Source organism: Harpia harpyja, chromosome 10 (assembly GCF_026419915.1).
Source record: "Harpia harpyja isolate bHarHar1 chromosome 10, bHarHar1 primary haplotype, whole genome shotgun sequence".
NCBI classification, from domain to species: domain Eukaryota; kingdom Metazoa; phylum Chordata; class Aves; order Accipitriformes; family Accipitridae; genus Harpia; species Harpia harpyja.
The window spans coordinates 38977884-39003407 of NC_068949.1; the positions used below are offsets into that span (position 1 = coordinate 38977884).

The 25524-nt window shown below is 36.5% G+C and overlaps 1 protein-coding gene across 1 annotated transcript in view; it reads right to left on the reverse strand.

The window, feature by feature from the left end:
* The window catches only part of PDZD8 (PDZ domain containing 8), a 67070-nt gene that overhangs the window by 32335 nt on the left and 9211 nt on the right, over positions 1-25524 (reverse strand). The window contains exons 2-3 of the mRNA XM_052799154.1: positions 13266-13388; positions 7502-7604 (exon numbers count right to left, since the gene is read on the reverse strand). Of these exons, the coding sequence (XP_052655114.1) occupies positions 7502-7604; positions 13266-13388 (226 nt within the window). The remainder of the gene's footprint in view (positions 1-7501; positions 7605-13265; positions 13389-25524) is intronic.

Consider the following 25524-nt stretch of genomic DNA (forward strand, 5'->3'; position numbering starts at 1 on the left):
CCCTACATGTCTCACACAGATTTTAGAAGTTAAGTGATTTTAGGAGAGCATATGAGCACTAAGTGCCAGTACCTCACTATTTAACAAGTATTTTTACTCACAGCCACGGGCCCCTTTTCCAAGACTTTCTACCCACCCCCAGGCTTTCTCTCTTTGTGTTGTTACAACCTGGAAAACACATTTTTGTTCAGTAATTAAACATTCGAACACAGGCTCCCTTCTTGGTTATTTTGGGAGACGTAACCGTTCATCAATGGAAGGAAACAGTTTTTGACATGCCCAGCAGTTTACTTGGCGAGGTCCTGATTTGGTAAGGAAACATTATAACATCACTAAAATCCATACAAATGGGTAAATTAGTTTCAATCCAATTACTACCTCCTTAGTAGGAACAGATCCCAGTCTCTCAATCTGAAAAGAAAAAACCTAGTATGTTAAGAAGAGGTTAACTTTTATAAAAATGCTCTAAGAAAATATATTTAAAAAGTAAACTAGAAGACTGAAGAGGAAAACAAACTACAAACCAATGAGAATGAAAACTGCTTATTTTTTGAAAGGTGGTTGTGGATATCTGTGTTTAAGTCAGTCCCTCCCCTTCTACTCCAGCCATGTGCAGCAGCTTCCAACCTGAGCTGCTAGCTCATCTGGCTGCACAACTTTGCAAGAGGATGTAACAAAATAGTTTAGAAAGTCATTCCAGAAATATACTGAATTACCCAGAAACCACCTTGTTTACTCTGGTCAATAAAACACTGTTATCTCTCTTACAATAGGCCATACTGTTTATGCAAACAAAGTCAGCTTTCATGCATCAACCATCTATTTATTTAGCAAGATCAGTTACCACTGTAAATCAATTTCTTTGCAAATGAGAAACACAGCTGCTGTAAAACCTACTTTAAACTCTTTCTTGCATCCAATATTTGGACATGCAGCAGAATAGATGACAAGAATACAAAAAAAAAGTCATCAGCAGCACATCTAGTGATGCACTAAAACAGTGTGCCCATCTTAGCTTTTACAAGCATTTTTAAGGGAAAGATATCATTTAGTGTTTACTTAATAGTTTTGTATTTTAAATACAAAGTTAAAAAGTATGACAAGAAAAGCTTACAACTGCTATTCAAACTGTGTACTATCAGAAGGATACGGAGGACAGGCAACTACAAGGTAACTCAAAGAATCTGTACTACAGGTTGGTTATTACATGCACAACCTTCAAGGAAAAAACACAGCAAAAATGAATGTTGTTTATCAGCTCTGTAAAAAGCATTATAGAACAGAACTAATCCCTGATCAAGCTTGAAGTTTTATATAATTTCTGTCCTAGAACAGTCATACAGAGAGGTCTTACAAAGGTGAATTCACCCAACACAGCCACCTGAAAGGCTTGTGCCTCTTTCATGACTCTTTCTGATGAATCAGGAGGTGGTCACTACCACACTTTCAGAGAGTGAAACACCCTGCAAAATATCAGCCTGGAAGACCCCAACTGAATAGACAACATCACCAATGGCACTTGCAATACAATTCGGTTACAAAAATCTAATGGAGATTTAGACTGGAATTAAGTGGCTTCAGAACAGACCTCCTTCACTATATGAGCCAAATATCTGGCTGCAGAAGAACTTCTCTTCCTAAGTCTGAATACTATGAATAAGTTCTGTTGGCAGCTCTTAAAGTAGGAGTTGGCGATGGGGGAAGCACAAGCACACACAGAGCATTAAGCCCTGCTCATTACAGATTCTTCTCACTCAAGTTATTTTATCCACTAATCTTTCCATCTGGTATTTTAAATTTGAAACTCAGCACGTCAGATTCATTGCAAGCAGTCAGTCTCTGCAGCATTCCAGGGAAGGCTGGGAAGGATCACAACTTCAAGCTTGGACGTAAGGAGAAAGAAGGTGCAAGTAAGGGAAGCTACAGACTTGGTTGCACATAATGCATTTACTACTATCTGCTGCCAAATGCAAAAGCGTACAAGCTCTGCTTTCTACCCATCCCAGGTGAGGGTATGCATGCCCAAGGATGCAGTACATAACTTCTGAATGATTCATAAGCAGGCAATAAGTAGCAGGTCAGGCTGTGACTAGAGGGATGACAACTGGTTCTAAACAACTATCTGAATATACATGCACTAAAAAAAAAAAAAAAAAAAAAAAAAGAAAAGCTGATAGTGGGTTTTTGTTGGTTTTGGTCTTTTTTTTAATGTTCATATTCAACAGTCTCTGAGCAGTAAAGAACTACAGTGCATTTTCACAGAAGGTCACTCATTAAATCACAGAAAAGCTTTCTGAAGCCCCAAGTCAAAAAGCTTAAATGTTTAGGATGAGACCGAAAAAATCCTGATGGCCTTCAAGTTTATTTGAAAGACGGATTACAGAATATTATGTAAGGCACAAATCTCAGAACTATTCCCCATTGTATTTACAAATATTATCAAATTTTACAAGATCATGAATTTTCATAAAAAGTGACATTTTCAAAAAGCTTCTCTTACTTTAATCCTCCTCCTTTCTTTTGATAGGATTAAATGCTGAAATGGCAGGCTGTTAAATAAGCACACTGAAATGCCAACTGTGAGGCATTTAACTCTATGTATTTACAAATTAACATTTCACAGCTGCTTTAAATTTTGACATTATAGTTTAGTATCTTCAGGCAACTCATTTCAGAAGGTGCTGGATTTGATTTACATTACTTCTCATTTTACACTCATATGTTACAGTACTGGAATACCTTTAAGTTTCCCTTAATCCCTGATAAAGGAAATTTAGTTTTATGAAAGGCTGAGAAATATTGCTTTGTTTTTATAAACAGGTACCAACCAGCCTGCCTACAGCAATTTCAAAGTTACCATTAAATTTACCTATAAAAAGCCATATCCATCAAGATAACCTCACCAAAAGAAGTGGAAATCATGGCCTATATATGTGTATGTATACACATGCACAAATTCAAAGTGCAATATTGAAAGACCGTGTCACTGGTCTTCCCCTTCAGTTACTTCAGTGCTGACCACAACGTTCAGAATGAACTGGAGAAAACATTAATTTTGCAGTAGTTTCTACAATTTGTGGAAAACCAATTTATCTGTCAGAAAAATCAATACCTAAAGAAAGGTAACATGACTACCAAGATATGCAGAGCAGTTCATAAGAAATAAGATTTGTATTTCGATACAACTATACTCTTGATTCATTCTTCTCTACAGTGCTGGAACCAGAGGAAAGTGCCAGCGCTTGCCACACTCAGGGCAGCTGAGCATCCATTGAGCAGTCAAGGCATTGCATAGTCAATATAAGGGATACTTACAGCTGCAAAGCTATCTCAGGTCTCTGTTACTCATACTTCAAGATCATTTCTATGTCCATTCTTCTGCCACTTTTAAGGAAGGCAGACTATATTTTCCTTCCATTCATAAAGCAACTTCAGTTTCTGCTGAAAAATTGTTACTCTTTCACAACACTAGACATGAAGTGCTGGCACAAGTAAAGTTAGCAGCAAGATTCGGACTAAGTGTAACAAGGCCGGGGTCCTCTCTAAACAGATGCGCTCCAAGGGAAAACAGAACAATTTGGTTTGTTTGTAGAAACCAATCTGGTATTGCTAACTGGCAGTTCGGTGGACATAACCATTCACATTTATGATGCAGCCTCCATTTAATATCTACAAACATATACCTAATTATTCAGACATCTAATTATTTAGCCACAGAACACCTGTCTAGTAATCCAATGCTGCTAATGCTAATTACTACATCCTATCCATACATAATTTTTACAAAGCAATGCAGTGATTAACATTAATTCCAGCAGCACGTACTACTAATTAAGATATTTAAGAATGTTTACATGTGTCACATGGGAATGTGCCAAATCACCTCTCTGAAGTTCACATCTGAACACCTTACTGGTGTTTATCAAATCAATCTGAAACAGAAGCCTGAGACACCTTTGTATTATAACAGACACTTCAATAATGCTCTAGATATGTTCAATAACACAGCTTCTTTTTTCAAAACCAATTTTGACACCTACTAATATTCCATAAATAATGGGATCAGATTAAAGGCTCACCAAAATTCATTATGAAGTATTAAACCTGTCTAATCTTTTATCACCGCTACTAACATAATAAAAAGAATGAAAACGCCAGGAAGTATAGAAAGTTATGAGAATTTTCCTCAGGAGCATTGTAGAACATAGTCTGAATCAGAGGATGTATTTTCATGCCTATGTGAGACTCTTACAAATTAGATGCTTTTAAACCACAATGCATCTTTCTACTTTTCACTTCAACTTAGTCTGTCATTTCTCCTCCATAGTTTCTGAAGTTGTTATTCATTCCAACAACTTCATCTCAAATAATTATTGCACATTTCAGCATTAAAAGGTGGATGTAATATTAGAAAGATACTAAGTATTACAATCAGCTGCCTTGTGGTTAACATTGCATTAGAGCTAAAAATCACAATTAAAGACACAAGTAAACTTTTTGCTTGGAAAAATATCACAATGTTTTTTCTTTATTACTTCCTATTTAACTAATCACACAGTTACAATTTCTGAGAAAAATAACGAAGTTCCAGTGTTAAGTGTGTCAGGAACGCTTCTTATTTTGTTGAGGATCTTTGGCAATACTCTTGCCACCCAGTGAGATGTCCTAACATTTTGTAACTTAATTTGCATATTTAACCTGATTTCTTAAGGAAAAGACACTTCCATGATTTCACTATATCTGTTGAATATAAGTCAAGAAGCAAAAAGTAGTTCTGCAAGTTGCTAATTTTCAGTTTCCGTATTCTACCGTATCAAGATTTTCAAAAGCAGGATCTTAAAATTAGGAAGCCTATCTAGCAGCCTAAAGTTCAACATGGTTGAGCACAGTGAATTCTTCATACTGAGAGCAGAGCTAGAGCAATTCAGATCAAGGAGTCTCTGCTCTCTGGCAGGCAGTGTTTGAACTATGCTTAATGAAGAACTGCAACAAAGATGCATAGAAAGCCCTTCTCTACATTGCGGGCCAGATTTCCAAAAGCTTAAGAAATTTTAAAAACCTGCCATTTCATTTTAGATGCTGAAACAGAAGATGAGTTCTTTAGAGTCTCACCCTGAGTATTTTTCTGTAGTTTTAAAAACGGAGCCATGCCACCCTCCATCAGTTTAGTCCTACTGCCACCTGCTGTCACAAACACACCGGTGCCATGCTGCCCACAGAGTGTTTTTTTCTTTCCTCTTCTGTTGCTAGAGTGTAAAAGAATACATTCCAATATTGCTACTCAAAATTATATAAAAATAAGCACAAATTAATTTGTCCAGAGAAGCGTAATGGTAAATCTGTGTACTACCACCTTCACTGCTACAGCACCAACCCTGCAGATCTGCGCGTGGTTTCATACACGGCTTATCCCAACAAAAGGCTCGTTCACATGAGTAAGTATTAGCAGCATTGGGTCCAGATCCTGAAATTGTTTGGGTTTTTGGTTTGGTTGTTGGTTTTTTTTGAACACTGGCAGTATTGCTTGTTTCTTGAAATGTTTGAAAATATTTATCATCATTATCATTAGGAAAGGGTTAAGACTATGAACTGGCCAGACTACTAAGGCTGAATTGCTCCTACCTTATCCTCATGTGAACATGCAAAGAGGCTTAAACCTTTAGATTAGAACAAATTAGAAAAAGTTAAACAAAATTAAAAACTGCTGCATAAAACAGATTAAACAAAAAGGTCTGAAAATAAATTACTCAAATCTACCTCCTGCCTAGCGCTTCAATGAAGTCTAGCAACCTCTAGAGTTAAGCAAACCCAGTAATTCCTCTCAGGACCACTGGAACACTTTAGGCCATCACCTCTGATGGTGCCGTGCTTCAGCAGTTTAAACTAGCTGAAGCTGCTGCCGTCCCACCCTTCTTTTTCCTTTCCACCAGCACTGGAGCTGTTGTGCAGCAAGCCAACTCAGGGAGTTGACATGGCTAACTTGTAACCACACAAACACCACTGACTGTGTTAGGAGCAGGTAGAGAGGGGGCCAAGACAGAGACAACTTCTGTAGAACACAGTCCTGAGCTGCCATTGGTTTCTATGATGTCTGGCTGCTGAACCATGCTCTGGGAAAGTTCTTCTCTGAAGTGTCTCGGTCTGCACTGCAGCTGCAGGCTCCCCGCTTTTCGTTTCCCTGCCACACTCAGAAAGCTAATTGCCACCCAGTGTTACGGGTTCCTACGAGACTATAGGTGAATCTCTACCCTCCCTTCAAGTTTTTCATTTGAGTAAGAATACAGCAGCTAAGACAACAAAAAGAGGCTTTCTGTCTGTTGCTCAGCCATACAACCTTTTAGCAAAACATAATATACAGTAAGCTGAAAACAAGTATCATAGCATTTGTTACAAGGAGTTTTAAAAAAAAAAAAAAGCATAGTGGAATTTAATTGCAGAAACTGAATGAGATGCTGAAATTCTAGATTCTTGCTGCTCCAGTGGCAAAACGATGCTGGTCTCCAAACACAACTCCAGTCAGATATAACAAAGGCACAGGGCTTAAGCTAGTTGCACTCAGCAGAGAGTAAAATGCAGGACATTGATTTTTGTTCCAGTGATTTCTTTGCATGAAACCAATTGTTAACATAAAGTCTTTTTAAAGTTTCTGGGGTTTTGGGGGTTGGTTTTTTTGGTTTTTTTTCAATAAGCACATTACTTATTGCTCAGCATAAGCCCAATTCAATTTTATGACTACCATGATATCACTCTAACGTGAAACTAAAAGACTCTTTCACACATGGCACCCCTCTTGCTTGAAGAAAAAAAAAAAAAAAAAGGCAACTCTCATCGTCACACACACACAAAAAGAAAGGCAATTTGTAGGCTGTATGCTGCTAAACTCATGTTATCAAGCATGATAATTAGTAAAAGATTAACTTACAATACCACCAATACTACTACTTTCTATATTTGGCGACACTCGTAGAAGTATTTTTCTTTGCCAGACAGAGTAGGATTCATATGCTCTAAAAAAAGTTAAGAGATCTACAGCAATTGCCTATATTTTCACAAAATGCAGGAGAAAAGGAGAAAGACAGTCACATCAGCTACCTACCCTCTGATCACCCTGTCTTCAACACTCACATCAGAAGGGAATACACTACTGGCCAGTGAAAGACAGGTAAATCTTCCTGTTTTCTAAACATTGCCCCACTGAAATATAACAGGACTATAAAAGTGCATATTTTACACTATTTGTTTTAATACAGATGGACAGTTGACAATATATTAAAACTAGGTATGTTTTCAAGCACAGTTGTGATAACTGAACATGATGTTATCCATACACGTCAATTTGACAGTGAAATACTTTGGATTAAAAAGTAAATAACTGGTCTGTTAAGTTTTGGGTTATTTTTTTTCTGCTCTATCACTCATTTCATTGTCCAAAGATACACTCTTTCCAATGTATTAAGAGCATAAGACATACTGCAATATGCAAAGATTATACACTTTTTACCGTTTTAATAGAACTTCTTGATTTTTCTTCCCAAACATTACTGCTCAGCTCCATTGTGCAATGAACATTTGTTTCTCTTTCATAGGATCCAAACATAAGTAACCTGAAATAGAAAAGCCTATAGTAAGAATTGTAATACTGTTACATATATCCCAGATATCATATTAAACTCACCATTCTTCATTTATACACTCTATTATCAATGAGTACACACAGAGAAGTCCACACAAAAAAGATTCCTTTTGGTGTAAGGCTGTGCCTGTGGAAAGACACTGCCACCCTCTAGTGGAAGAACTCCATAAATATCAAATATAACTTAAAATTTTTAGCTAGGGGTTTTTGAGTTTTGTGGGGGTTGTTTTGGTTGGTTGTTTTGGTTTGGGGTTTTTTTGCTATTGTATTTCCCTCTTTCTTTTAATTTTTTTTTTTTAAATAAAGCAAATCAGCAGGCTAGTGTTTTTCCATAGAAGAATAACTTTTTTGGTTTTTTAAAAAGCAACAATAGCCACAAGATTCTTCCGTTCTAGTCCTAAACTTCACAATATACTGCAGCTCTTCCTGGTTCAAGAGAGTGTTACTATGGATTAAAGTCACAGTTTACTACTGCTTATGTTTCTATTTCACTAAACTGGGATCCACTCATATCTAATTTTTTGTAACATTCATAACAAATGAAAGAGTGGTTCTTCATGCATGATACCCTATTCCAGAAGGCTATAAAGCTTTCAGGTAGATATCAGTACTATAAAAGAAGAAAACAATAACCTTTATGCTATAGAACAGCAATAAAGTTGCACACAGCTTATCTCACAGTAGTTGGAAGCAGATAAATATTTCTGAATAAAAAATTCAAACAAATCTTACTCTTTCAAAAGAGCTACTAGATTTTAACTCCCCACCCCCCAAACTTTCTATATACATTTGACAAGGACAGTTTCTAAGCTTTCACCCAAAGTATCCTACTTGTGATTGTGATGTGTTACACAACTCTTTAGATGATATAGACAAAAGCTGTCAGAAAAACATGTCAATTTTCTCTGTTTATCTTGATGTTGTTAAATAAAGTTTCTAGGCTAAATATTTATGATCAAAAAGTGCCTAGCCTTCCAGACATGGAGATACATAGTAAACATACTTTGAAAATTAAGTAAAGCTATTGAAAACAACTTGCACCAACAATTAGAATTGGCAATATTAAGCCAATCCCAAGGGAAAACACCTCTCCAGCTACGACAGCTCTCTAGCTTACATTGCAGCAAGGAGAGGTAAATAAATATTTCTTTTCTACGTCTCTCTATGACGTATTTGTTTAACTGGTTTTTAGCTGAGTACATGAATGCATGGGGGAGATGATAGGGGAAGATCACATTTGGGTTGGTACCCAGCACACCTGCTTTACAAAGTGTCAATTTTTTTTGGTTCACTTAGTGGCTACCTCCTGTAGCCCCATCTTCAGATGGAAAGTTTGCATGCTCTAGTGAAACACCGCAAACAGCAGCTGCCAACCTCATTTCCACCTTGACCTTCAGCACCGATTTGTCTAGACACTCTTGATTTGATTACTGTAAGCAGAAATCCAGCCTCAGAACCAACTGCTTAGGTATATCGTCTGGTCAAGACTTAAGTTAGTTCAAGGTTACTTGAACTGACAAACTCATGCTGCCTTTGCTTATTTTTAAGCCATCCCCAGCAACCCTCTGTGGCTTTTCTCTCTGCTTGTAGTAGTTGCTTTTGAGTAACACAGGTTTTCCTCAGCGTCTCATTGATATCAGACAGTTCATTAAAGCTTTTCCACAGCTGATCATTGGCTGCACACATTTCATCTTCTGGTCATCTAGACACATTCATGGGAAATTTTCCAGTGGTACTTATTGTCCCTCTAAAATATCAGCACAGTAGCTATTTAGCTGTCTTGTACTGGTGGAAACTAAGGTAGAAGAACAAGGACAGGAGGCAGCTCAAAATGGGAATAAAATAGAATTTTCAGCCAGAACCATAACAAAAGTCACAAGGAAAACAATGACTCATAATGAGATTTCACCTCACATTAGGTTACCAACACCCAACTTGAAGGAATATGTAACAAGACAGCAAAACTACGCATTTAAATTTTGAAGAGCTCTCCATGCTGGAGTTTGGAATTCAGTTTCCAATTTTGGAAAGACAAAGGGGAAATTTTAACTGCTACTATACCAAGGGAATTTTTGTTTGAATAATACCTCCATTAGCATGCAAACAGAGGTACTGTATTCTATAACACAGCTGCAGATAAAGACTAACATTAAGATTATGTCACGACACACCCAAACCAACTGGATATTAAGGAGATATCTGTCCTACAGATTGAAAGTTTATAAATCAGTATGAAAGGATGTATGAAAGACATCCCGAAACAAAGTTTATGACCCCAGCTATAATTAAATCAATAAAGAAATGTGATTAAATTACCACCTGAGTAATTGAAATACACATACAGAAAGTGAATTTTTGTTCCTTCTTCAGTTGTAAATCAGATGGTTTCCTTCAACAAGTGAGGATAAGGCAGGAGAAAGTGATACAACAGCATAGCTATAGATATGAAAACAGTTGTTTGTAGCTGTCCTGCTTTCCAGTCTGAGAGCTACAAGGACTCCAAGACATGAAGTGTTTGTCCTGTGATACAGAACAACAGAAGCACATGGAGGTTGTGGTCACCTCAACTCTTGAGCCAAGCCAAGAACTTCAGCAAGTCTTTACAGTCTTTCGGAAAGAAGGATAAATAACAAAGCTATCAAGTTTCCTGCTTTTCGTAGGACGAATGCTGAAGTACTGATCTGCAAATCTAACAAGAATCTGGTATGGGCAGACAAAGTACACACCCACCTTTAGTAACATGTTATTTATTACCAGGTGCATAAAAGCAAGCTGAATTTATTTCCTTTACAATGTCTTCCTAAATTTTTTTTTATTTCAATTGTGGCCTTTCTATTTGCAAGTATTTTAGAAGCTGAAATAAGCAGAATATTTCTCAAATTTTAAGAATGTCAAAAGCAGATTCAGTATTCACATACTTAAAGGTGCCACTGCTGCACACTGAAATCTACTTGAAGACAAAAGGAAAAGAACCCATAAAAGTCCAAATTTGACAAGTCAGTCTCAGGTACACTCTGGTATTTTACTAAATAACTATCTGAGGAAAACTGCCTTCTCCACAAAGGTTATCTATGGAAACAAATGCTAATTTAGAAAGCCCACTTGATGGTATAGTTTTGTAAGAATATTCTCACCTAACATAAGAGTTTATAGGCTTTAAGACTTTCTTCACAATGTATCTTTTAAAAAAATAAATGTAGCAAAATTTAACAGCATGTTGCTTTGCTTCTTCCTTTTCCTTAAAAATTTAAGGTAATGACAGATAATAGCATTTTTGCAACAACTGAGTTCTGCAAGGGCATTGAACTTGTACACGAAAACTTACATTTTCAACAGGTCAGACAAAAATTTGCAAAACATAATCCTTTATTATTTACATCAAGTTCCCATCCTTTCATTAATTTAATTTTGAAAATGTGCAAAATTTAATTTTTCTTTCAATAGCATGACAGCAAGGAAATTAATGTGGTCAAGCCCGCAATTAGAAAAGAAACAAGTGCAGCTATTTGGTTGTGTGAAGACTATAATGAAATTAAACTAGACATTTATAACACAAAAAGTTTGCTATAAGTTTTGTCACTATAGTTCCACCACTGTATTTCAGATTTAAGCAGGAGAAGTAGCAGAACTCTGTTACCAGACTAGATGGAATACGTCAGCAGTCAATCAACTCCAAATTCTATACATAAGTCAAAGAACAGCTACTGTACTGAGAGAGAATACAAAAACCTTCTGAGGCACTGAGCAAAACTGAAAAACACACAGAAGTTAAAGTGATCTTTCATTTCTGGAATGAGAATGATCGCTAAGAAAAATTTTCAGGTCCCTATGGCAGACATGAGTGATAAAGCTCTGTATTTCACTATGCAGTGCTGCACTGCAAAAGAACCATTGAGAATGATCCCAGGCAACCTTCACACCAGTTCACATACAGTGGTGATGAAAAAGGAAAGTTTTGTCATTGTTACTTCCATATACGTTGTGTATTTCTTCTTTTACTACCAAAATCCTCTATATGTCTTTCAGCTTCCACCTCATCAATACCTTCAGGTGCAAAGCAAGCAAGAATATTTACTCACAGGGGGACTCTATGGACAGCAGTTGTAGTTTAGTTCAAGAAAGGATGAGACACCTGGAAGATCTGAGAAATTACTAGGGACCAAGTGTCAGACATCTAGATTGAGAGGTGTCTGTTGAGACATAATTTTCAAGTGTGTGTCAAGAAATGCCAAGCGGCATAAAACAGTCGGATTAAGTCAGACCTGAAGCTTAAAAGACCTGACAAGCCAGCAACTGCATCCTTTCCCATACATCTGATAAGCATCTGTGACAGCTGAAAATACTGAGAGGTCAGATGATGATGTCAAACTGAGCAATCTGGCTTCTAAATGTAATGGAAAGAAACACAACGCTACTGACATGTTGGTGATGTTACACAGTGTTTCAGATTCAGGAAAGACATAGTATTTAAAAGATTACTTTCCAAACCAAGAACAACTGCACACAACTTAAGGTAGTTATTTTGGGCCCTCTTCTAATAAAAATGAATGCACTACCAGACTGAAATTGCAGACTGCCTATAAAGAGAGATCATGAGTTCCCTTACTCAGTATGGGTAAAAAGGAAACACTCCTAGCAGCCAAGGAGTGCACAGAGTCATTTAGTATCCTTGGATCATTCACAGAAAACATATCACAAAGCTGAGACAGGTAAGCAGCAATTTTATTACAAAAAAAAAAAAAAAAAAAAAATCACTGCTGTGGCCCACACAATCCTTAGAACAGAAGAGTTATCTTCTGGAAATCCATGGCACTGATAAACCATATTAGTACAGCAAACACAATTCAAACAGTTGTACAAGGCTACAGAAAAAAAGTGCGAAGAGGAGCTCATATGGCAATATAAGCAATGAAAACAACAGGTTAAAAAAAGTCTTGCTGCAAACCAGAGTTTAGTTCATAAGGAGCAGAACAGCACATGACTAGATCAAAGCCTAAGCACTACTTGGATAAGATCTAACATAAACCAAGAACTAAGAGGTCTGAAAAAAAAAAACCCAAAAAACAGACAAACCAAGAGCCCATACACCTTTTCTCCAGCTTTAAAGAGAGCAATTTTCTCTTCAATGAACGAAGGAAGTAGATTTTATTTCTTTCCATTATTTTGTTCGAGACAAAGACAATAAGTAATGCCTTATAAAAGTTATTTGGATTAATCTAAGTAAGACTGAGTGAAACAATTATTTCCCTTTGCTTACAACATAATACAATAGGATAATTACAACATTTATGCTGTCCTGGAAAGAGATTGATAATTTGGTGCGCCAAACAAACAAACAAAAAACCCAAGAAAAACCCCAACAGGAGGCACAGATTAGCTTGTAACCAGGCAAAATTCAGAAGAAAGGCAAATGCACGCACCCACACAAAACATGGAAGAGCCTCAGGAACTTACTGCAACTTTCATTTGTTCATTTTTACTTAAAAAAAATACATTTCTTCATTAGAGCACAATCACAACACCAAAGCTGCTAGTTCGTGAATCAGAACAGACCTACAGCTATAATTACAACAAACTTAAGTAACATGGGTACTTGCTTAGTCAAGAATGAGCAAAAGACCACAAAACATACCTTGTACATTCAATTAACGTGACTTTTAGTCGACCTTCTGTCAATAGAAAATCCTGTATACAGAGGTCTCGATCTTCATATTCATCAGGTGGCAATACTTGAAATGGAAAAAATGGCTTGAACCTGAAAAATACAGAAGAGACTTATCTTAATTCAAATGACATAAATCACACTAACACACAGAAGTAAAAAAAGGTAACAGGATTACAATGAATCTTTAACACTCCTAAAGAGAAATACTACCATTCCTACATATTCATTGGTCAAAAGGAACAAGTAGAAGCTACTAAAGCTTTTTGAATGCAGAAGACTGGAGAGTACATAAACAAAGGTTGCTTCACAGGAATAGATTATTTGAGTTATATTTACTAGTGCAGATAATTTTCAGAAAGTGGGAAGCTGATCAAATCACACAGTATGTTTATGATTGCAAATGTGATTTAACACAAGAGTCCTTTTGCAGTAAATATCTTACCAGGTCTCTCAGTTTTAAATTATTCTGCATAAAGTATCACAGCATTGAAAGGAGAAAATACACTATGAGCCTAAAGCTTAAATTTTTATGACACTGCTGTACTTGGAGAACTGGTGCATCCTAATAAACTGTACACTTTAGTTACGCAGACTGATACTTCTCTCATTTTGTGAAAAACATTTGGTGGCTCTTTTCAGCCAGTCTTCTTCAATTAAAATATACAGGTATTCTAAATATTTGCCCTTGAGCTTTATTTCCCTCATCACAGCACATGATTCACAGGAAAAGCAGTTCATATTCAAGATACTAAGTGTTTTACACACATTATCTCACCACATAATTCTCTCTCTTTGATAAGAATATGCCAAGTTATAAATACCGATTTCATTTTTAAGTGATAGTGCTTCAGTGTCGGACACAGCCACGATCTGAGGGAAGGAAGGAGGGGGAGAGGCTGCACAGCTGCAGCCCCATCACATGGCAGACACACACATGCAATCCTAACAGCAGGGACCACAACCCTGCAAATAGAAAGATATCATGGAATCTGCACCAGCATTTATATAAAGTATTTGAAAAAGCACTTGCAGGATATTCCATCTTTCTGGTTTTATTTATTGCTCATTTCTTAGCACTGCCCTGTGACTTGGTTTCCATCCTCTGTCACAGCCTCCCAGTGATTATTTCTGTTCAGAAGACTTACAAATAGCAGGACACAAGCACCACTGCCTGCAGGATGTATCTGCCATTTCATGAGAAAGAAGTCTTTCATAAGCACTGTTTGCTCAACCATCAGAGGCATCTGCTTGTCACATTCAGAGATCACAATATGTTCAGGAAATAGTCACATGGATCTGAACTGAAGAGTTTCAGAAATTCAAATAAATAATTAAGCGCCCTTTAACTGTCGGCACACTCTTCGGGTGGGAGCTCAACACTGATTCGAGGCACTTCGTTTCTGTACGAGCATCAGCCTCGTACAGAGCCGTGAGAAAGACATTTCTTTTGTTCTGCTTGTGAATAAATACAACTCAACACTCCAGCTATTTTCCTGAAATCCAATTCAACTTCTAACTTTAATTTGGTTCCAAGTTTCTCCCTCATTAACTCCTTCAGGAAGAAAACTGTTTTGAAATTGGTCAAGTAAAAAAAGAAAATCAATTTTAAATACTTCATTCCTTTTTTTTTTTTTTTTTTTAAGTCTGCGTACAAAAAACATGAAGCTATTAAATCACACTGGCCATGGTTCAGGCTTATGAGTATACCATAACAACCAACTCAAAATATGCCTTGTGCATGTACTATTTGGTCTGATATTTTACTCATAATCTTCCTTTATAGTTCTTGAATTATTAAAGAAATAATAAGCATCACAAGGGTAGGGAAAATACCATCAAGACAACCCCACTATTTTCATTCTACAAGACTTACTGGCACTTCAGGGCCTGGCCACCTCCCTGCTCAGACCCACTCCGAGTCATCACAGCACACACCACCACACACAAGCAAGGGTACCCTGTTCCTTTTAGGAATGATTTATACCCCCTCAAAATACAGATTTAGCTCAGATTTTGTTAGGCAAAAAAAGAAGAGTTAGGCAAGCACACTGGAAAATAATGCCAAGGTTTGAGTGAATAAATACTTGTAGGTTTGGGGTTTTTTCAGCACAAACAAACAACTTTTCACTTAGTACCAGCAACCACCCATATGCCTTCTCCCAAAATCTATTAAAAAAAAAAAAAAAAAAAAAAAGTAGTTTTCCATGGGAACCTCAAAGTAACGACCACCATCAGGAGCCTCAGTGAGCTACCGAAACAAGACTTCTGGGAGGGAGGAACAGACAAAGAAAGAGGATCCAATAGGTTACTATCACCTCTCCTAATTTCTGCAAATATCAGGCTTAAAAGTGTTGGTATTGATAAGGTCTTTCCCTTATATATACACACCATGAAACAGCCTGCAGGCTATTTACCAAAAACACAAACCTGGACAAATCTATTTTCAATACTAAAAATAAGAACAAAACAAAAAAGCAAAACAACAGACTAAAATATTCCAATAAGGATGCAGACATATCTACCTACACATTCAAACCAAAAATGTCATTTCTCAAGTAACTTCAGGACAAAGCTTTAAGTACAGTACACACTGCAATCTTTCCCTGCAGCACAGAATGATGAAATAAGCCTCAGAAGAAGCCATTTTTCTTGGTAGATTAAGACATAATGTTTACTATAATTTTGATTTCTATTTTCAAAATAGCCTTTTTTTTAATTAGTACAACAATGAATTAAAGAGGAAAAAATTCTAAAATACCAATACTGTTATATACAATAATATGCAAAACACTTAACAGTGTATGCTGGACTTTGTGCAGCACTAGTTAAATTTTCTACAAATATGGGATTAAAAAGCAGTCTCAACATCATTTTTAATTTACAACAAGCGCTTATGTTCACATTCTTACCACTGCAACTAATTTGCAAAATCCTTTCCAAAAAACCTAACGCATTACCTATTTCCATTGGCATTAGCGACGTATAAAGAGCTAAATATCCCACATTAAATGCATTTTTAATGTTTAAATGCTGCTCTGAAGCCTTCCAATTTTATACCACAGCATTTATCTATTTAAGGTAATTTACTGAGAGTTTGTACATTTCCAAAACTAAACATCGGACAAATTACTATTCCAAGTAGATTTCAACGATATATTAGTTAAGCGAACTGTTGACAGACTATTTAAGTACAAGATAACCCAAATTTATTTTGAAAGACTTTCCTACTGGGAACTGGTGAACAAATACAGACCCAGATGATGACAGTCAGTAACACGGCCAGAGTCCATTCCCTTGTGTTGTAAAACCACACATGGGCAACCTGCAATCCATGCACATAACCGAGTCGGGCATCACAGGTTCTCCCATCTTTTTCCCTGTGGTAGGGAAACCCTATGAACTACCCTACCTTTTAAAAACACAATTGCCATTAACGAAGGGCACTCTGAGGAGTGCCACCACTGCTGCTCCTCTGTTCGGTCTAGCAGGAGTGCAGCAGAACAGCAATGGGTGTTCTCTCCTCTGCGGAGAAGGCAGATTCCCCACATCTGTACCATCTCTAACTTTCCTGCTTGAGAACAGTCACAGCACTACGCAAAACAAACTGTAAAGTTCGTTTCATAAAACATTTACAGTAGGGACAACAAAACACACTTTTAATATGAAAGCAAAGCTATATTTCATTGTATTTAAAGTACCAACAGTAGGCTTTTAGCTAACAGTGCCAATAACACAACTCAGTGAAAAAGACAAGAGTTACAAGCTCTATTCCCAAGCCCTGCAGACTGCTGTACCTTTGGTGATTCAGTATCTTCCTGTCCCAAACTTTCCCATGTAAAGGAGAGAAGTTTCCCATCATCCTGGCTTTGTTGTTACAATATAGAATTTATTTTATTAAATACCTTGTGTAAATAACCTTGCTCTAATTTCTGTAATAGCTTTAAGAGTGTATTTTGCTACCTTCTATTATTTAGTCCATCTTTAAAGAGCAAAAGTCCACCAATAAATGCCTTAGAGAAATTCATTGTATTGACTAAGAAAGAAAAAAAGACCACGTAGCCTACCAGTAGGCCTCTATTCAAAAAGTCTAAAGAAACCTTGACAGCAAACTAAATGCCTCAGTTAATCTCAGCTGGTCTCTGCCCTCATCACAGCAGCCATCCCAGGATCTGGTCAGTTCTCATAGGTTGCTCTTGCAAATTCAAGACTCTCACTTTGCAAACTCTGAACAAGAAAAAAATATGTGGTTTTCTATTTGGCTGTCTAGATCTTTAAACACTCATCCAGTATTCTCAGCTCCCTTTCTTAACTTCAGATGGTAACCAAAAAAATTAGTGGACCTCCATCAGTGGAGAACAAGCCCATAACAAATGGTTTGCAATCAGTCCATTCACCGCTGCAGCCCGAGAAAAAGGTTTTAAGCCACAACAATGGCGTGGGGAAATCTAGGAGTTGTTCCTGACAGTACAACAGTTGAGAAAATGTTACCAAAAGGTACTCACAGGAAATATAGTACCTTTCTAAACACTGCTGAGCTGCTACCAGGCTGTCCAAGGCAAATCTTCATTGCATCTATATTAGATGCCTTTCAAGTGGGGTCTAATGCTGCCAGCTCCTTGCTCAGCAAGGTCAAAAGGCAAAATTCATGCTCATGTCACAAATGCTTGACCTACTAAGCAGGATTACACCAACTCAATCCATATATCCGAAAGCCTCCTCTTCAATTCCAAACCTGTGAAATGATACTAAACAACCACCAGAAGTAAGGTAGATATTTTATTGTCTTTAAACCATATTTGTTAAGCCTTTGTAAACTTTTCATCTTTTCTAGAGGAACAAAATAGGCATATCGTAGCTATACAAGAAAACAGACACCTTACACCCCCGCCCCAAAACCCTGCTTGGATATGGCATGCTACTAAAAAAAAAGTCTTTAAAACTGCCTTATATTAGATGCTTATAGTGTGATTGCAATTTGTTTTTAAATTATCAATCTCCCTCCACAAATTTATCATCTTATTTGTCCAGAAGTCCAAAATTCAAGTAGCACACTACTAAGAAAATGTTAGTTAAAACCCAGCATTTTAACTCAATAATATGAATATTAAGGGGAATATCTATCAATTGAACTTCATGTGAAATTTTAGCAAGTGAAAAAAAAGCCTATGAAAAAAATATTTAAAAGAAGCTGTCGAGTAGCAAAAGTGTTTCTCAAATACCACAAGACACAAACAGCAAAAAGAAAAAGTAATTTCACATGAGGAATTAGGTCAGATGACTGTACTGAAAGATAATCAAGATAAAGTTACTCAATTAATGCATAGGATTAAAGTTATACTTAAAGTAGCATGATACTGAGCTCTTCCACATACAAAGCACAGCAAAAATGTTTCCAGACACTGCATGCAGTCAGTATGTCTCCTTCATAACGAAAAACTTCTACACTTCATTCATGTCGTATTTCAGAGTCACTTCAGTGGCTCATTTGCTCTCATCTCATCACCACCTCACTCAAAGTCTAGATCAAAATTGCATCTGAAAAAAAAAAAAAAATCCCCAAATTAATCGAATTTGTTCCCCTCACTTTGGGTGTTTTCAGCCCCTGAACAATGCTAATCTTCCTTCCAGTTGCCAGTTCTGTGGAAGAGGAACTCACCTACTTGGAACAAGACTGTAATTCAGTGATTTTAGTTTTAGAAATGTCTGACCTACATTCCCATTAATTTGTATTCACTATTCTGTGATGATTGTTTTGCGTTCCTTTAGCTAACTTTTAACAGAGAAGAGGACAGGAGTCTTTTATACCTTAGTTTAATTAACCTATTACCTAAATTAACTGCTCCCACCAGTACCTACTTAACTACAATATTTTTAGTTGCATGAGGAAATTCATTAAGAACTGGGAAAAAAAAAAAAGCAATTTATCTGACCAAAGATAACCGTGCACTTATGTGTTTCTGTTCATTGCATCTGTTAAGAATATCCAGAATCACTGTAAAAAAAAAATTGTTAAGAACTAAACACAGACAGGAACAAACTTCAAAAGCTCTCAGTACTCCATTTCCTACTTGGAGAAGCAGAAAGACTTACAGCTTCATTTGTAAATGCAGGAGGAGGCTAGGATTTCGTAGAGCTTTTGCTAAGAAGTGAGAACACTTTTCTAGAATAAGTTCTGGAAAAAGTTTTAAATTATTCTCTGGTTTTATAAGGGAAGTTTGATATCTAAAACAGTGGTGTAAAAATTACTGGGTATCTGTTTAAGACCACATTAATCACTTGTATTCTATTAATTCCAGCACTACTCTACTGCCATAAAGATTAAAAATTGTCAGGTTTATGAATTTTTTTAATTGAGGTACATTAACTGAACATTTAAATCTTAATAAACAAGGCAAAAAGACCTTAAATCTCAGAAGAGCTCACCAGCTAAAACTGCAAGTATCTTTAGCATAAGGCTACTTTGTATACATTGCAAATCTTACAATTTTGTTTACCACTAAGTAAAAATTAAATCAAGATCTAAAGACAGACTGTGTTTAGTAAAACACCAATTTACTTTTGTAAATGCTACTGTATTTGAAGATTCTAGTATCTAAAATACTTTTGAAAGAATAACTGCTGAATTTATTTTCAGTTTGGGGATTACTCAAAAGGTTCAACAAATACAGAACAGAACTCAGTCATTTTTAGATTGTCTTTTTTATCTGATTCACAGAAATACAAGTCATGCGCTTGTTAAGTGTATAAATTTCAGTAAGTGACTGACACCAGATATTTTAAGTTATAAAAAAGTCCTCTAATCTTACATTGTGTGTAATTTAATATTAAGTTTACTTCTACAAAAATTCTAAAATATTACAAACCACTCCTAAAAAGGCATGATCACATTAATAAGATTTTAGAACTACTTGTCAGCTAACATTTAAGCTTGTTAGAGTTAGGTATTATAATGCAAACAGCTTATATCATGCTTCACGTTGAAGATGTAAAAATGCAATTCATCCTTATTTTGAAAAAAATTAGTAGTACTTTTCTTAAAAAAGAAACAAACAAAAAAAAAAACCCCAAAACAAGAGTACTTCAAAAAAAAAGTACCACCACTGAAGATTTAGCAAAAGCAATTCTCCAGCGTCCACTGATTTCACAAGGAACAAAGCTGCGGAACTGTGTCAGTATTCATATTCAGGGGACTTCAGTAATTCAAACTATACTCTTATTCAGTATAGAAGTCTATTAATTTCAGCTTTACCCATACACATAAAAATTTGGCTTATGAACAACCCGAAAAAACATTGCAATAAGAGTAGGTTTATTTTCTAGGAAATTTTATGGAAAACTGCAAATCAGTTCTAGCACTCCACCCACTATGTTACAGGATATTCTGCCACAGGCATGTGGGAGGCTCATACACGTAAGATCTCAATACATGAGCAGTCACTTTTTAAATCAAGACCTCAAAAAAAAAAAAAAAACCAAGGATTTTTTTTTTTCCTTCAAAAATGTCTCACATTTCCAGATTCTTAAACTACTTAAACTATACCTCTGAGGTATATCTCAAATCTGACACTTTTAAAACTTTAAGACCCATTCTACAAGAACAAATAAAAGAACAAATGTAAATAGCCAAATGTAAATAGCTCTTCCAAAAAGATACTAGATTTTTTTTTTCCTGCTTATATGACAGAACCCACTGTAAACACAGCAAGGAGAATCTTAAAAGATTTGCCATTGCTGTCTGAATTGAAACAGCCATGGTAAAAAAGAAATCTTGAATCAGGCTTATCAAAACTACTTTCTTATCAGAACAAACAAGATTAATTTGACCACGCACAGACTTTTTGGCATTTCAAGAATACTAGTTTCCCAAATTCTAAATTCCATAAAAACTGAAATAGCTTGGTTAACTCAATGCAGCCAATGCCTGTTTGATCTCTGAGTTTTCATGTGGTTTGGTTTGGTTTTTTTTTTTAAATTGTATGTGACCTAGCTGAAGCCAACTGTTGGTTCAAATTAAGAGAAAGAGATCAAAATCCTGCCATATTTCAGTCTCAGACAGGACGAAGACAAAATTTCCCTGTCTAACCAGAAAGCCTGAATCGTTGTGGCTCTGCTCCAAATGGGACAGAAGATGCAGAAAATGCTCTTGTTCACGTAGAGCTGGAAGAGAGGCAGGTATGGTTCAGCAACCAGCTTTTAGGCATTCAAGGAGAACAGCAGCAGGAAAAAACACAGCAAAAAAACCCAAACAAATAAATCCAAGCCACCCCAAAACTCTACCTTTAGCCAGTTGGATTAGAGATTGGTTCCAGTAACTGATGCTAGCAGAATGCTAGCTTTTTCTCACTTCAGCAAGAAATTCTCCCCTAAGGAGGTCTCAACTCTCTCTACAAACATCATCTCTCTGCAATTCTGGTCAGAGGAAAACGATGTTGATGTTCTAATAGAAGTCTAAGCTCTGTACATGACTCATTCATTGAGGTCAAGAGTTTTAATCCTCTGCTCTAAACACTAGCCTATGTCCATATGAAAACTAATGACATCCTCTTAGACTCCTTACACAGAAAATGACTGCCTCACTGCTGAAAAGAGTCTCTGACAGCTGTAAACCAAAAGTTGAAAAATATTTGTATCTGTTCTGAATTCTAGACAAGACAGCTTTCCAAGGTTTATCCTCACTCCTCCAGTTAGTTTTAAAAATGCTCGAACTGCAGAAGCTTCTCCTCACTCTACATTTATCTAGTCACTTCTAACAAGACAGAAGATGGTCGAATTCACACCCTTAAAGTCTTCCAAAGTGGTGGAGATAGTCTAGCCTGGGTTAGTAGTACCATTTTCAAAACCGAGATGACTGACAGTTCACCTTTTAATTTTTTAACAGCAGTAATTAAGGCCCTATTTTACAGACAGCTCAGCTATTCAGACTGCAATGGTGGGGAAGGCACTGATGGGGACCAGGGGACACACCATGGCACATACTTGCCATTACAACTGTCCCCAAGCAAAGGTGTCACCATTTGTGAGTCACAGCATTTTATTAATGGGCCCGTACTGTAAACAAACAGGATCAAATAATGCAGAACCTCAGTCTGGAGGTGACCTGTAACACCACTGTGGACAGTCAAATACAGGAGGGGCTTGTGAGACTAATCAACAGGAAGGATTCCTGTACTTTGCAAATCCTGCATCACTGATGGCAAGTTGGGACTTATGATTACGTTTGAAAGAAGCAGCTGCTCAAATTACCATAATCTTTTCCCACCATCCCCACGATGAATTTGGATATTTTCTCTAATTTGCCCTTCTTTCAGAAGAACAGGAAAAAAAAGGAAGAAAAAAAAATCTGAGTTTTTGTAGTATTGTTTTAAAACAATACCACTGACTAGCATTGCTGTTCCCACCCCACCTCCCCTTGTAATCCACTGGGCTCTTTGCCTGGCAACATTAGAATTTGTTTTGTTTATTCTACCATATTGCATTAAGTTTTGTTAGCAAGTATGCAGAGTTATTCTTAAAAAAAAAAAAAAATACAAACTGCTGAAGTTTTCAGAGTTACACTGCATCACTTCCACTGCTTAATTACTTAGGAATTATTCGCCAAGGCAGATCATTCACAGCGGTGATTCAAACACCACCATGAAGCCTTCTGCCATGTCACTGCAAGACTATGATCTTCAATTTCTACTCTTCCTATTTTAGCTCAGGCAAACAGGAATAATGGTTTAAGTCCTTTATTATACAAATGACGTTCATGTAAAAGTCCAGTTTAGTTCTTACTACACAATGGCTCACATTTAAAATACTATATAAAAGGTGTATTTGGCAGGCTATTTTTCAAAGGTTTTAGCATCATTTAAAGCATTTTACATATGTGGTATTAGTTATTGTAAGTTTTAGTATCTTCATTTCAGTGACACTGGCAACCACCACAATCTTGCACTTAATGTCATTAAAAAAAGCAGATCGTAATATTTGTACACATTTCCTTCTGAATGGGCCTTTTTCGTAATTACATTGTCATTAAAACTGATGCAGAAAAATATATTGAAGCTTAGCATTAAGACTAAGTTGAGAAAGTCAGGAAAAAAGTGTTAAGTGTTATGATTTCCATAATTTTAAAATATTGGACAGAAATTAAGAAATAACTTTGTAAATTTACATCTTAAATTGTCCCTGTAAGTTTTACAGTTTAAGCAACACTAAATTGCTAAAAAAAGTATTCCCGAATGATTATCCTAATTTAATTTTATGCTAGTCATATCTGGCAATTAATTACTGTCTTTGAGTATGTGTAACAGTCTGATTATCATCAGCTGATCTCTGTAATACACTCTTTATTGCAGACAGATTTTTATGACATCTGGTAAGTCTTCAAAAATATGAAAACTGTACTGCTGTAGTAGAATCCCTGTATTTTCCATTACATGAAACAGCTTTAATGGAAAGGGCTGGGTGCACTGCTCCTCACCGACCTTTCTGCTGAACTATAGAGTAGCTGCAAGCTGCACAGGGGAATTAAGAAATTATAAAGGTAAATTGTTCCCCATGTAGTTTTAAGGCTAAAACGAATTACAACAGCTAGTGGGGGGAAAAAAAAAAAAACAAAAAACAAAAAAACAAAACCACGCAACAACGAAGTAGCTCTCCAGAGCCCACTCCAGAGTTGAAAACAGTTTCTGCTTTTCTCTCATCGCACAAAAAATAAAGTTTTCCCTCTCTTTTCGTTTCTGCTACACCTAGCATCTCCTTGGCAGTCTTCATATCTATATATATGGCCACAGACAGGTCTAAAATGCTGCCGGGCTCCAGCTGGGTCCTGCAGTAAACGGTGATGAACTCCCAAGTCCTCAGAGGGCTTATTAACCCAGGCAGGGCTCCACAAGAGTAGAAGTCCTTCCAGAAGGAAGAGTGCTTAGGGAAGCAGATGCACCCAAACAGCTTTGGGCAGGTGTGATGCAGAAGTCTGAGCTACCGAACCCAACACAGCATACACCCAGCTTGCTGAGTAGAGCAGTTTAGGAGCACCCTCATCCATGACACCACATACACAGCTATTTCACTGTTGGTTGGGCACTTTAACTGTACCATAGAAACTTTCTTTGCAACACAAAAGTATCTGTCAACTGAAGTCTTCATTGCAGATTTTTTTCACTAATTTACTAGATATGCTGGCTGGGATCATTGAACATCTCCAAAGTCTGAATTCTAGCCTAGATTTGATTGGCTTGTAAAACAACTGCAATTTGTTAAAACAGTGAAGGTAAATAATAACAGGAAAAGCTTCCAAAACATGTGTGGATCTTACTCATGTCTCTTAACCGAGATGAACACCATTCCAGCAGTAAATTCTTTAGTTTAACCAGAAACTCTGACTGCAGCAGAAACTACTCAAAGAAATTATTTATAAATTCTGTGTTCAGCTTAGTATGTCACAATTAACCTGACAAATGTTTATAAAACAATGATTCCCAAATCCCTTCACACAAGCTGGTATCCACACTCATTTCCAAAATGAGAATTTATCCACTGTTATGAACAAGCACTCTTCAACCTTCAAACATCAAAACAAACACTTTCAGTAGAGCATTTTTTCTTAATTCTATAAAATACTGATATTCATGTATCACACAGAATAGAACCTGCTTGAAAAGCTAATTGTTCCCAGTTAACATTTACAATACTGGATCATTGCTTTCTTCTGGACAAAAGCACAGTTTGAGATCATCATGCAAAAGTTTCTGTAGTTGCACAATTAATGGATTTTAGCAGACTGAGGTGGTACAAATTATCTATTAAATGAACAAATCACATAGGTACGTAACATTCTCTCCATACTCATTTTAGACAATAAATTTTATTAATCCTAGAAGAAGTTTAAATTTAAAGTCTTTTACTATTCTCTAAAGAACAGTAATATCAAGAATAACCAAATGTTGAGATAGTTTTAAATCAAACAAGTGTGAACATGAACTGTAAACACAGGAGCATATCGGGTGACTTCAGGCAATCTCTGCAGGAATGCAGAATAAGCAGTTTCCCATAGAAACCCAGTAACATGAAAGGACTAGCTCCAATAGTGAAATCGGCAGCCTGAGACTAAGCTTCTCCGTCACTGGAGCACCACACAGTTCTACCACACTGACTACTAAAACCTACTGTCCTTACCCAGGCTACTTATTTAAGAGCTTTCTGATCATGTATCTTTTGCTAATAAAAAGATTAACTATTT